General features: G+C 37.5%; 1 protein-coding gene across 1 annotated transcript; it reads right to left on the bottom strand.

The window, feature by feature from the left end:
• Positions 1-7,579: 7,579 nt before the first annotated feature.
• LOC101571000 (putative UDP-GlcNAc:betaGal beta-1,3-N-acetylglucosaminyltransferase LOC100288842) lies at positions 7,580-9,914 on the bottom strand. Its single transcript, XM_004641505.2, has 2 exons — positions 9,909-9,914; positions 7,580-8,683 (listed from the first exon to the last, which is right to left on the bottom strand). Exons 1-2 carry the CDS (start codon positions 9,912-9,914, stop codon positions 7,580-7,582), a joined length of 1,110 nt encoding a protein of 369 aa, XP_004641562.2.
• Positions 9,915-14,544: the final 4,630 nt, after the last annotated feature.

Below are 14,544 nucleotides of genomic sequence, written 5' to 3'. Positions count from 1 at the left end.
GAAAAGAAAAGCATAAAAGGACTTACAGAATCATAAGAACAAATTTGAGTTACAAGAGGCCCTAAAGGTGAATGGACAAAGAGCCACTTATAGTGGTTTACAACAATAATATAAAATTTTCCAAATCTAGGGAAAGATGTAAATGTGCGAGTACTGGAATCTCAGATCTCCAATCAAATTTGATCCAAAGAATTCTCTAGGAGACAGTATACTCCATTTGTTAAAAATCAAGAACATGTTATACTGTAGTTACCAAAGATGTTCCCCTGAGCGTTCATCATATTGAAGGCTTGATTGTGAGCTGATAGGCTTTTGAGGAACTGGTGGGATCATGAGAGCTCTAAATCCATCAGTGGATATATCCTTCCAGGAGAAGATGGGATGTCTGAGTCTAAACTACTATAACAAAATACTGTGCTCCCAAAGTGGCATTTTATTACTATACCCTCACATGGAGGAAGTCAAAAGGAAAACAAAAGCTTTAATCCCATTCACAAAGACAGTTCTCCTGACTAATCTCTTGCTGGAGTACCCACCTCTTGATACTGTTTTACTCAGCTGTATGTCTCAACATGAATTTTGCAGTGGATACAAACATTTAAACCGTAACTCGTGACATATTCAGCATACTAGAGAAAGGGGAAAAAAACCTGCCAGCCAAGATTACTGTACCCAGCAAAGCTATCCTTAAGCATGAAGGAGAAATATATGTCCAGACAAAAACTAGGGAGAAGATAAGTGTATGAGATGACGGAAACTCTTACTGACTCTGATTCTAGTATTGTGCATTGTGTAAATGTGTCAATATATCGCATTGTAGCCCAATAAAAAAGCTGCAGTATTTATTGCCACCAGACCTCTTACAAGAAACACTAGGAAGATCTTCAAGCTGAAAGGAGAAGACGCTACTTAGTAACATGTAAAGTATAAAGCTCACTAGTAGAAGCATATATACAATCTAAGAATGTTCAAATAACAAAGTAGTGGCATTTAAATCACTTGTACCTTTAGGGGTCGGGGAGATGGCTCGGTAGAATAAGTGCTTCCCTGGCAAGCACAAGGGCCTGAGTTCAATCCCTGGTTCCACAAAAAATTCCAAAAAAAAAAAAAAAAAAAAAAAAAAATCACTTGTACCTTTAGTAAGAAGATTAAATGACATATGCTTCAAAATGATAATGGATACTATTTTAAGGGTATACAAAAATCCAAATTGTGACACTGAACACATACAAAGTGGGTGTACAGTATATAATAAAATAGTTACTGTTATACATACAACCTTAAGTTATCACCTTAAAAGAACCTATCATACAGTAAAGCTTTTTGGGTATACTTCCTGGTAACACAAGGTAGACAAAAGATGAAAACTTAGGAATGAAAGCATGCCACTAGAGAAAATATTCACAAGGGCAAAAGAGAATCTACAGAACAACCAGTAAACAATAAATTGTCAAGGGTAAGTTCTCACATATTAGTAATTACCTTGAATATGAGTGGATTAAATTCTCTAATCAAAAGATATAGAGTAAATGAATGAATTTTTTAAAAGACAAACTATGTGTCCCTGTAAGACAATTTAGTCCATTTACTTTTGCCGTAACTCATAATACCAGAAGCTGAGAATTCAAGACCAAATGGCTACATTTGGGGAAGGCTCACGCTGCGTCATAGCATGGCAGGAAGAAAAAAGCAAAAGGATAAACCAGCATGTATAGAAGAGAGAATGGGGTCTGAATACTTGGACTAGCTAACCCACCCCTATGAAAGGAAAACGTTATTCCAGTAATGATGGCTTTTCCTCCCATAACACAAAACCCTTCCTACCAGACTGCATCACCCAGTATCACTGTATTGCTTGACTTAGCCTCGACATAAATTTTGGTGCGCTCACATTCAAGCCTTGGCGGATATACTTCACCTTTAAGGAAATATAAATTGAAAGAGAAAGAATGGAAAAAGATACACCATACAAATGGAAATAAAAGACAGCAGGAGTAGTTACAGATCTATAATATAGAAAATAATAAAAGCTATACAAAGCTAAAAACTATAAAACTAGACCAAAGAGCTCATTATATAATGAGAAAGATACATTCATGAAGCTATAAGAATTTTAAATGTGTACATTTAGCATCAGAGCACCTAAATACATAGAACAAATATCAGCGGAGCATGGGGTGGGGGCCAGAAAAGAAAAGTACGAGACTATAAGGCTTCAGCATCCTACTTTTAATATTAAACATCAAATCCAGACAAAAATCAATACAGAAACATTAGATGCATACAATATTGATTAGGGTTTTGTAGAGGACAGAATCAACATATAGAGTGACTGAATGCCACAATAGTCCGCACTGGCTGTCTGCATACTGGAGAGTCCACAGGGTCCAGGAGCTGCTTGGTCCAAGAAGCTAGAAACTGCTGAACACGACAGTTCGAAGATGCAGTGTCAGTCTGATATTAAGGCCCGAAATCACCCTGGAGAGTCACTGGTATGAGTCGAACTTGAAAGGCTGAAGATGTTGGAGTCTGAAGTGCACAAGCAATGGCAGTAGCGCAGGATATGCCCAGTCAAGTTGACGGAGCTTCACAAGTGCAAGCTGACTTCCCTTTCCCCTGTCATTCCATCCTGGCTGCAACCCTGTGCATGGTGCTATGCAGGGTACCTGTGCCTTCAGTGTGCTTGCTTATGGCCAATTATTTCTGGGAACACCTTGCAGACACATTCAGAAGTGCGCTTTATTAATCTGCTAAGTATTTCTCAATGTAATTAAGTTGACAGTCATGACTAATGGTCTTACAAAATTTGCTTCACACCAAATGGAGTATATATATATATATATATATATATATATATATATATATATCCAACATCAGCAAAATGCATATTCATCTGAGAAAAACAGAATAGCTCACATATTAGGGAACAGAATAAGTTTTAGCAAATTTAAGGAGTATAAAATCATATTGAGTATCTTTTGTAATTGCAATGGTATGAAACTAGAAGTCAATAATAGTAATTTTAAGAAATTATTAACCCTGAGTTCAATCCCCAGTTCCACAAAAAAAAAGAAGAAATTATTAACCAATACATGGAAATTAAACAGCATGTTCTTAAACATCCATGAGCTAAAGAATAACTTCAAAGGGAAATCTAAAAATATCTGGAGACAAATAACAATGGAAAGACAACATATCAAAACTTACAGGATGCAGCAGAAGCCATTTTCAGAAGGAAGCTTACTACAATAAATGTCTACATTAAAAAAGAAGAAAGATCCCAAACACTCCAATGTTATGCTTCAAGGAACTAGAAGCACAAACCAAGACCCCTGTTAGAAGGAAGGAAATACAGATCAGAGCAGAAATAAATTAAGTAGACTCAAAAAATAATAGAAAATATCAACAAAACTGAGCTAATTCTTTAAAAAGAAACAAAGTCAACAAGCTGCTAAATTCACACAGACAAAAAGGATTCAGATAAAGGAAAAATTAAGAAAAAAATCAGGAATACAAGGATCATAGTGACTGCCATGAATGATAATACACAGACAAATTAGAAAGCCTAGAAGAAATGGAAGTATTTCTAGGCAAATTAAACATACCAAGAGTAGATTGTGAAGAAATGAAAACTGAACAAGTAATAGTAAGGAGATTGAATTAGTAATAAAGTGGGGGTTTTTTTTATGCATTTAGTACAGGAGATACAGCACCTACAGTGTCTCACTACGTAGATCAGACTCATAGTGATCTTCTTTTTTTCAGCCTCCCAAGATCTGGGATTACAGGCTCACATCACCATGCCCAGTCTCAACTGTCATCTCAGCATGCCCAATGGGTGGGGCCAGTACGGCACACGGGGATTGACTCCTGGCCTCTGCACTCTGCCTAAGCAGTGAAGTGGGTTTTTCAAAATATTTTTTTCTTATGTATTTAGCATAGGGTTTACAGGGTCTCACTATGTAAATCAAACTTGTAGTGATCCTCCTGTTTTTCAGCCTCAAGTTCTGGGGTTACAGGCACACACCACCATGCCCAGTCTCAGTTGCCATCTCAGCACGCCCCAGGGGTGGAACCGGCATGGCAGGCCTGGGGATCGAACCCCAGCCCCTGCATCTGCCTACCACATGCTTTAATCCACTGAGCTATCTGGGCAGCCCTAATAAAGTGGTTTTTAAAAAAATCTTTATTTGTGGAACACGGTCTTCCTACGCAGCTCAGACTCATAGTGATCTCCTGTCTTAGCTTCCCCAGTGCTGGGATTATAGGTGTGCACCACCACAGCTGGTCACAGTGGCCTGCTCAGTGCACCCAAGGTTCTGGGGCCAGTACTGCATGCAGTACTGGGGATAGAGCCTGGGTCCTTACTCTTGCCAGGCAGCCACTTAGACCATTAAGCTTTCTCCCCAGCCCATAAAGTGAAAGACCCAAGACTTGACGGCCTCATTGTTGAATCTACCAGATAACTAAAGAAGTAATATCAGTCTTCAATTTTTAGAAAATGCAAAACAAGGTACTGCTTATTTTTCAAAACTCATATTGCATGTAAAGTCACCACAAAAAATCTGATATATGTACATTATTTATTATGCATATTTAAACATTTATACAAAAATTGTCCAAAAATTACTAGCAAACTGAATTCAGGAGTGCATAGAGGGATGATGGTCAGTGCAGACATGCGGTCAGCTGCAAGTATGCATTCATATTTGTAAATCTACAAAGCATGACACACCAAATTAACAGAATGAAAGAAAAAGTCCTGTGAGTATATCAACGATGCAGAAAAGACATTTGATAAAATCCATCACCCTTTTGTGAGAAAAAAACTCAATGAATTTGGTATCACATAATAAAATCCATGTATGACAACTACACACCTAACATATACTGATGGGTGAAAAGTTGAAAACTTCTCCTCTAACATCAGGAGTAAGACAAGGTTGCCTTCACTATTTCTATTCCATGATACTAAAATTTCCAGCCAGGTAAGTTAGAGAAGAGAATAAAAAGCATCCAAATTGGAAAAGAAGTACATTGTTCATTTTTAGATCCATGATTTTTGATATAAGAAATCCTAAAGACTTCACCAAAAATGTTTAGGATTAAGAAATAAATTCAGTCAAGTTGCAGGATACAAAATCAACAACAGAAATCAGTAGCACTTCTGCAGACTAACCATACCATATCCTTTATACCAAAAAATTATTTAGGAATAAATTAAACCAAGGAACTGGATACACTGATGAAAAGAACTAAAGAAAGCACAAAGAAAGATGTCCTGTGTTCATAGGTTAGAGAAGTTAATATTTAAAAATTAAAACTTCCACACTACTACCCAAAGGGATCTACAAATAAAGTGTAAATCTGACAAAATCCCAAAGACATTTTTCATGAAAATAAAAATCCTATAATTCATGAAAAATACAAAAGATCCTCCATAGTCAAAGCAATATTGAAAAAGAGGAACAAAACTGGTGGTATCATACTATCTGACTTCAAAATATACTACAAAGCTATAATAAAGTAATGTGGTACTCCCATCAGTATAGACAAATAGACCATGAAACTGAACAGAGGGCTCATAAATCAATTCTTGCATTTAGGATCAATTGTCAGCAAAGATGCCAAGAACATACAATGGCTAATTACATTCTCTTCAACAAATGCTGCTGTAAAAACTCTACACACAAAAGAATAAAATAGAGCTTTCTCTCACACTATGTACAAAGTTAGCTCACGCTGGGCCTAGTAGCATAGACTTGTAATTCCAGTTACTGGGGGACTTGAGGAGGAAAGATTAAAGTTCAAAGATAGCATGTATTATTTAGTGAGACCCTCTACAACAAAACCAAATAGGGGGAATGTAGCTCAGTGGTACACCGCTGGCACTACATGTGTGATATCCTGGGCTCAAGTCCCATGACCAAAAACCACTGAACTTATAACCTGAAACTGTAAAATGACCAGAGTAAAAATGTAAGAAAAGAGCTCCATGACATTGCTCTGAGCATAAATATTTTGTATATGACCAGCAAAAACAGACAACACAAGTAAAAATATGCAAATGAAATTATATCATACTAAAAGTCTTCTGCATAGCAAAGGTAGTGATCAACATAATAAAGAGACAACTCACAGAATTTGAGAAAATATTTGCAAACTATACTACTGGTAAGGAATTAGTATTCAAAATATATAAAAATATGTAAGTAACTCAACTCAACAGCAAGAAAACCACCATGCAATTAAAAAACGAGCAAAGGACCTCAACAGACATTTCTTAAATGAATGCACTAATGGCCCACCGGGGCATCCTCCTGTAGTCCCAACTATTCAGGACGCTGGAGTGGGAGGATCACTTGAGCCTGGGAGTTTAAGGGAAACTTAGCATGACCCAGTCAAACAACAACGAAACGCCCCCCCCCCAAAAAAAAGCAAAAACAAAAAGCTGAAGTGGCCAGTGATTGAATGAAAAAGGTGCTCAACATTAGTAATAATCAAGGAAAACCAAATTACAACCACAACTTGATATTGCTTCACACCAATTAAAATGGTTAGTTAATGCTTTTTAAAATGAAAACCACATGTTGGAGAGGATGTAAAGTAAAAGGAATCACTTCACATTGTTGGTGGGAATGAAATTAGTATAATCATTATGGAAAACAGTTTGGAAATCCCTCAAAATTTAAAATTGAAACTAAATATGACATGGCTATTCCAGTACTGAGTTTATATACAGAGGGAATGAAATCAGTATGTCAAAGATGTATCTATACTCCAATGTTTGCTGAAGCATTATTTACAATAGGAAAGATATAGAATCAACCTAAGCACCCACCTGTTTTCTTTAAACATATAAATAAAATGAAGATCATATCCAAAATGGAATGCTAATTAGCCTGAAAAAAGGGACATCTTGTCACTTACAACAATATGGATGACCTGAAAGGACATCATATAAAGTGAGATAATCCAGGTATATGGTCTTACATGTGGCATGTAAAAATGTCAAACTCAGAAACAGAGAGTAAAATGGTTACATAATCCTGGAAGGTGTGTGGGAGAGGGGCCACAAAAATATTGGTCAAAGGGCAAAAAAAGAAATCAGTTTGACTGGAAAATTGCCCAACTTGATTGCAATGATACTTAGTAGCAGAGATGTATACTTGAAAACTATTAAGAGAGTAAATTTTAAGTATTCTCGTGACAAAAGGTATGTAACACATATTCTACCACTGGATTTAGCCATTCCAGAATATGCACATGTAAAACATCATGTGGTACACCATAAATACAAATATTTTTACGTTAGTTTTTAAGAAGATAGTGTTATAATTAAATGTAACCTCTGTTTTCTGAAAGATTTTATTTTGAAGATTTATGCTGCATTAACTAACATTTCTTAAAATGAGACCTCCAGAAAATGGAGTACATCGAAGCACTAAGAATATTTGGTATCTTGCTAAGTATGAATAGAGATTCAGAGAAACTACATTAAATGTGAGGATAGTGGGTTGTTTTCTATAATGAGAAGGAAATTTTAAAATAATAGACTTACAAGAAAAATGAAGAAATCTTAGTCACCAAAATACATAGCGTTGTTTTGTATGGTCCCCAGGTGAAAACGTTTAAAGCTGTCAAGGTACGTCAGAAGTTTGCAGGAAATGAGCCCATAGTAAGTCTCAAACAGTGAACAGTCTTTCCCATCATTAACTTCTTTCCATGCCAAGGGCATTTCGGTATCGCTAATTTCTGAGGATGTAAAAATGAACTTATAGCAACATCTGTTGTATCTGATGTGCCTTTTTCCAGAAAACCTTGAACTGTGGATAGGTTTAAGGCCAATGGTCTTTGCACAGATTCCTACAAATACATCAGCAGGCACCATAATGGATACTTCTTTAAAAACCACATACATCATTCGAGCCACATCTTGGGACATTATAAAAGCCTCACCGCTGCAGTAATCTGGATAGTATGTTTCTGGATACTCACTAAGAGATACAAATTCTTGGCTAGTAAGGTCTCTGTTGGGTGTCTCTTGATGGATAACTCTTCCTACATAAATATCTTCAAGGTGTTCCTTCAGATTAAGAAGATAGTTTACCAATGTTGGTAGATTAACAAACATCTCTTCATCAACCTTAAGAATGAATAGGGCACTAGGGCAAAAAGTCACAGCCCACTGAGTCATTGCAATGACCTTTAGGGTCTGGTTTTCAGAGCTGTCTAAAAAGATTCCTTCAATTATATCATTATTTGTATGGGACTCTTTGTCTATCTCTTTCTGAGTAGTTAGCAGAACAGGCATTCCCAAAGCAAAAAGTGTAAGAATAGGGTGACCTTGGACATGCGTCATGTTACCCCAGGTTTTCCTAATGAGATCTCGTCTTGTCCTATTTTCTGGGCTACTGAAAATAAGAGAGAGTAGAAAAATATTTTTCTCTTTACACACCTCTGGCTGGCTCAGAATGTAATATTTGGAGGGATTATTTTGTACAGTTTCCATGTTCAATTTCCTTGCCTTATCCTTGATTTCAAGAACCTTCATCTCTATAGGAGGCAGAGAATGCAGAAAGTATTCTTCCACAAATTCAGCCCCAAAAAGCAAGGCATGAAACAGTATGACATTAAACAAAATGAAGCACCACTGATGAGTACGAAGTCTGCAGAATTTCACCTAAATAAGAAAAAGACACGCGATCATTAATGTGTGGTCTCCAGTCCCATTTTTACCTCTAATGAATCCTCTACAGACTTCTCCAGCACCTAGCAGTACACTCCAGTGTGTATTCCTTATTATTGTCTGTCTCTTGTACTAGACTGTGGTCTCCTGGACAGTAGGTGTCATGTTTTTTTCTTCTCCAGTGCTGCCATGTCCAAAGTTTTACACAAAGTGGACACTGAGCAAAATGTTAGTTGCTTTCTTCCTTGAAGAATATCTACTTACATAAGTCACTGTGTTAGACACTTGGGACATAAAGAAGAATCAGGCATCAACAGTGGGATATAACAAAATGAGTAGTATCATTGTGACAAAAACCTACTGGAAAATATATGATGTTCTTTCTCAAATGGAAGCACTTGGATCTAATTGAATGGAAGGACTCCTTCTCTAATTACAGAGGTCAAGGTCTATTTTTCCATGAAGTGGTTGCTTTCGTTGGCCACCATACACCAGCTATTATCAAACATTTACTTTCTTCTAGTATGACTTTACAATTTAATTTAATACTGAATCAGAGTCAGTTTGGACAATGTCTCATAATCCATTTGCATTGGCTGTCCATATGTGAAGATTTCTCTGACCTACGTAACTAGTACCTCTTCAAAGATTCAGGATGGACCTGTGCCAAGATTACTCACAAAGGAGGTAAAAGCCTTCCATCTGGAAAGGAAATATGAAAAACAATATAACAGAACTAAGAAACATTAAAGGAACTTAATCTCTGTTCATTAGACCTTTGATCAACAAAGCCTCCCATAATAATAGTTGCCTCTTATTGAGCATTTCCTGTGTACCAGATGCTGTGCTAAACACTTGACAACTTAGCTTATTTAGTCCTGGTAAAAATCCGTTCCAAATATCTTCAAAATTAAGCTGAGCATCTGATTGGTTTAGTAATTTTGCCAAGAGAATGCAGTGGGTGAAACATTGGAGTAGGACTATGATTTGAATTAGATTTTGTCACATTCTAAAACTTACTCTTAAACACTGGAGAATCCCGAGCCTGTGTTTCCTTGGTTAGTCCACCCAGTAGGATAAAACACAACACACTCCTATGATTATATTCTGAATTCCTTCCCATATACTCAATGCTGATAAGTTACACAAAGAGAAATTTATATTCCTCAAGCCTATTTTTTATAGATAGCAAATGCTTCAAAGATTATCATAAACTTACCTGCATATTGTCTGTGAACAATTTCAGATCTTTGGAAGTGACTGAGTCCAGATGCCAACTTATGCTCAAATGTATCTTAGGATCGCTCCAGGCTAATAACAATAGCATGCAGTATTTTGCATCTCAAACTTTAAGGATAAGGTTTCTTGCCAATCAACCTGAGCTTTTGTCCCAGAAGACCTGCCTACTGCATAGGAGAGTGAATGCTGATAATGTTACAGCTCGAGTGAATCCAGAACAAAGAATAGAAAAAGCAAACTTCAAATACTTCCAGCCATGAGATCATGAAAATTGACCCTTGAATTAATACTGAGTTCTTGGTAAAGTGTATGTAGGAGCGCAAAGAACAGTTCAATCATATAACCTTTCCATAGCATCATCACCCAAGGAAAAAATATTGTACAGTGTTTTTTTGGAGTGCATCTGAAGAAGCTAAACAAATGGACTAATACCCACTCCCTGATGCATGCACATATTAAAGCTGTTCTAGACATCAAGCAATACTGTCAAAATGTTTTTTTAATTTTTGTCTCCTCAAAGAAATATGTAGTGAGACTGGTATATGTCTCATTGGGAAAGATTCTGAATACTTGGCATAAGTTATGCAAGACCTTTACTAAATCAATTGTAAGTCATGAAACTATTTCTTTCCAGTAAGTTTATCTCTAAATAAGAATTAGAGATACTCCTTCTTTAGTAACTGAGTAATGTTCTCATGACTGGACTGTTAAATGAATTGATTACTAAGTGAGGAATTGTTGTTTTTTTTTTTTTTTTAATGAGGAATTGTGGGGCCAGGGATATTCCTTGGCAGTATAAGTGCCTGCCTGGCAAGTGCAAGGACCTAGGTTTGATCCCCAGTACCATATGCTGTGCTGCCCCGTGCTGAGCTGGCCACTAAAGCTGGGAGTGGTGACACATGCCTGTAATCTCATTGCTGGGGAGGTTGAGACAGGAGGATCACTACAAGTTTGAGTTGCATAGCAAGACCCTATACCAAATAAATAAACAAATGATTAAAAAATTTTTTTTAGTTTTCTCTTTCTATTTTATTTTTTAAAGAGTATAAAATAGTATTAAAACAGAAAAATTACAAGTGATACAGAATTTCACTTAACACAATAATATGCATTTCATAGTATTTGTTGTAATACAGTGTTGTCTTCCAACCAGTTATTCATATAACCAGATACATGCATGTAAAAGTAGAAAAATAAAGAAGTGTATAAGAAATTAAGAAGAGAAAAAGTACATACATAGATGTATCTCTTTTCCCCACTCCCTCTCTTGTCTTTCCCAATTCAGTAACTTTATTTTTGAGTAAGTTCATTCCCTTTTCCCATTATCCATTGTAACCTTCAGATTACGTTTTCTCTTTCAGGTTCTCATTTTTAAAATAATTTTATTGAGAAACAAGTAGCAATGAGACAGTTTCAAAACTGATCAGTAGGACAGTTTCAATAATAAATACATTGCACATTGTTGTCTCAGCGGTTATTCATTGTACAAGATGCAGACATGACAACCCGTCCACAAATGCTATTAGAACAAATCTTCTTATTCATTGAATTAAGAAAATGTAGCTGTATATCTATCCTAACTATTTTGAATATACAAATACAAAATGGTCATTCATTTGTATCCCCTTTTTTTGTTTAGTTTTGTCAGAGAAGGGTATTCCATTGTTATTTGAATATTGTAGGTGTGTAAATTCAGCAAAATATTCCAATATAGTCCAGTAGTTCATAATAGTAGTGGGTCATCCATAGGTAAATTTTTTTTAATAAATGAGAAATTGTATACAGTATGTATATTACAAAATTCAGAACAAAGAAACAGTCAATGGAAACTCCAACTTGTTGACTTTGCTTTTATTTTCATCACTTATATGCAGTACTGTAATGTATTCTGGAACACAAATCTACAGTACTATGCAGTACAATCAGCAAAAACTATAGTACTTTTTATATGGTACTGTACAAAAAAACATTGAGGCTGTTTCAGCAAGCTGTACAGAATTGTATTTTAAAAAGGGTGAGTGCTAAGTTAAAGCAGTGTGTCATATTCCTTGTTGTAAACCAAATAGTCATTAAATGGGTAGGTTGTTAGACCAAAAATATCTGTAGTAGACATAAGAATAAAGTTCAATAAAAATGATTTTTTCTTATGAACACACACTCCCTGATAACTTTTGTTGTTGTTATATTATTTATTTATTTATTTGGTACAAGATCTTGCTACGCAGCTTGGACTCATAGTGATCCTCTTATTTCAGCTTCCCCAGCACTGGGGTGACAGGTATGCACCACCGTGCCTGGTTTAGAGGCTGAAATGGTGTGCCCAGGGCTCCAGGGCCAGCATGGCATGCAGTAGGAGAAATTGAAGGCAGGGGCACTCAGACTGCCAAGCTATCCCCCCCAAGCCCTCTCTAATAACTTTTAAAATAAAATACAGCAGCCACCAATAAACCATTACATTAGCTGGGTTCAGGCAGTATTGATCCCTCACATGTTAGAAAAGGCAAGGATGAAAATTATTTAGAAAATCTAGGACATCTTATGATATACCAAAGATACAGAAAGTAATCCTCAAAAATGACTGCAAAAATACAATCCAGGTATGATTTTGTGTGTGTGTGTGATACTGGGGATTGAACTCAGGACTTTGTGCTTTCCAGGCAAGCATTTATTCTACTGAGCTATCTCCCTGGCCCCCAGGTATGATTTTAACAAATAAATAAAGCATCTCATTATGATTTGTGCCTAGTTGTCCTCCGAAAGCCTAATGCAGCTATGGGGCAGCTTTAAGAGTTTGGGATTAATTCTTAATCCAATGCTGGGATTATGGATGTGAGGGCTGAAGCCACCCTTGGGCAGATAATCTGCATAAAATGTAAAGAGGGAAGAGAGGCTTATTAGCCTCTGCAGCTGCTGCCCCTACCTTTGCTCTTTGCTGTTTTCCACTGCCGTGGAAGGCTGCCTTCTGCTATGTGCCACTCTTGTCTTTGAGCCAGCCAAGTATGGACTGAAACTTCCACTAACTGTGAGCTAAACAAACCTTAGTTTCCTTAATTTTGGGTGTCATGTATTTTGTCCCAGCAATGAGAGAGCAGTAACTGAGGTGAATCTAGTACCAGAGAAGTGAGATGATTGTTGTGACTATACCTGACCATGTCATTCAAGAACCTTTGGGAATGGCTTATGGGAAGAGATAGGAAGGGTTTGGAGCCATTATGTACAAGAGAAAAGGTGGAACAGCTTCAGCTGTTATGTATGAGAGATTCTGGTCAGAGCTTAGAAGACCAGAATGCTGATAAAAATCTGGGCTATAAAGACCAGGCTGGGGAAGTTTCTCCTGGGAGGAAGGACTGCACTGGCTGTTGGACTCCAGATGATGTGGGTTATGCCTTGAAAGAAAAATTATCTGCATTTTGCTCATGTCCAGAGACTTTGCCCGAGACTAAGTGCAGCAGACTGGTGAATCTGGCAGAAAACATTTCAAGGCAGTCAAATGTTAAGGCAGTGTCATGGATACTGTTGGGGGTTTTAAGTCAGATTTATGTTGTGAATCAAGAGCAAAGAACCCAGCAGGATGATTTAAATTGGGAGTTTGGCCAAAAGGAAGCACCAAAAAAGCTGTGGACTGCAAAGATAGAGCTGAGAAGAACTCCATTGCTGAGAACAGGAGAATGGAAAGGATGGCCTGAGGGAATCCCTGCAGGCAGCAGGTCTCTACACTTTGCAACCTCAGAATTACAAAGCTGAGGGACTTTGCTTTGAGGAGGAAGTCACAGAGCACTATGTTCCACGATATAGAATGGGGGCCAGGTTATAGAATGGGGCAGCATGAAGAATTTGTTCCTCAGAATCAGGGTCAGAGTGATCAGCAATACAGGCACCCAACCCTTTCAACCAAGAGGACTGGTCCAGCTGGCAGCAGACCCAGGCATCATTCATGTGGCATTTGTTTTAGGCACAGGCAGAATGCAAGAGTTCTGAAGTTAAGAAAGCTTCCACCTAGATTCAAGAAGAAGGCCTAGGATGCCAGGCCATGTGTCCCTGGGAGGGCAGTGTGTGAAGCAGAGAGAAACCTAATGTGCAATGAAAACCCTAGAAGTTTGGGAAAGCCGGGAACATGGATTGTCTGAGGAAAGCTACAAGAAGGGAGCAAAGCCAGTCCCAGAGAGAAGCCATCAGAGCTACAACCAGCAGAAGTGCCACAGAGGTGGAGCCACATGGAGCTCACGATTTGCCATAGATTGCTTTGGATGTTCCACATGGGACTACAGGACTCAATGTTTGCCCTTCTGGATTTGGGACTTGCTTTGGTCCCAATGCTTTGTATCCCCTTATTTCTACCTTCTGGAATGGTAATGTTTATCTTGTGCCATCGAACATTGGAAGTGTTTAATTTTTCATTTGTACATGTGCTCACTGATAAGAGTTTGTCTTAGATCTTGGAGGAGACTTGGGACTTGGGCTTTTCAGCAATGCAGAAACTGTTAGGACTTTTGCAACTTTTACAGATGGACTAAATGCCTTTTGCATAAAAGGATGTGCATGAGTCTTTTGGGGAGCGGGGTGGAATGTTATGATTTGTGTCCAGTTGCTCCCCCAAAGTCTAATGTAGTCATGGG

This window comes from Octodon degus, unplaced genomic scaffold, assembly GCF_000260255.1.
Source record: "Octodon degus isolate 3935 unplaced genomic scaffold, OctDeg1.0 scaffold00137, whole genome shotgun sequence".
Taxonomy (NCBI): domain Eukaryota; kingdom Metazoa; phylum Chordata; class Mammalia; order Rodentia; family Octodontidae; genus Octodon; species Octodon degus.
This window is presented reverse-complemented; position numbering and strand designations above follow the sequence as displayed.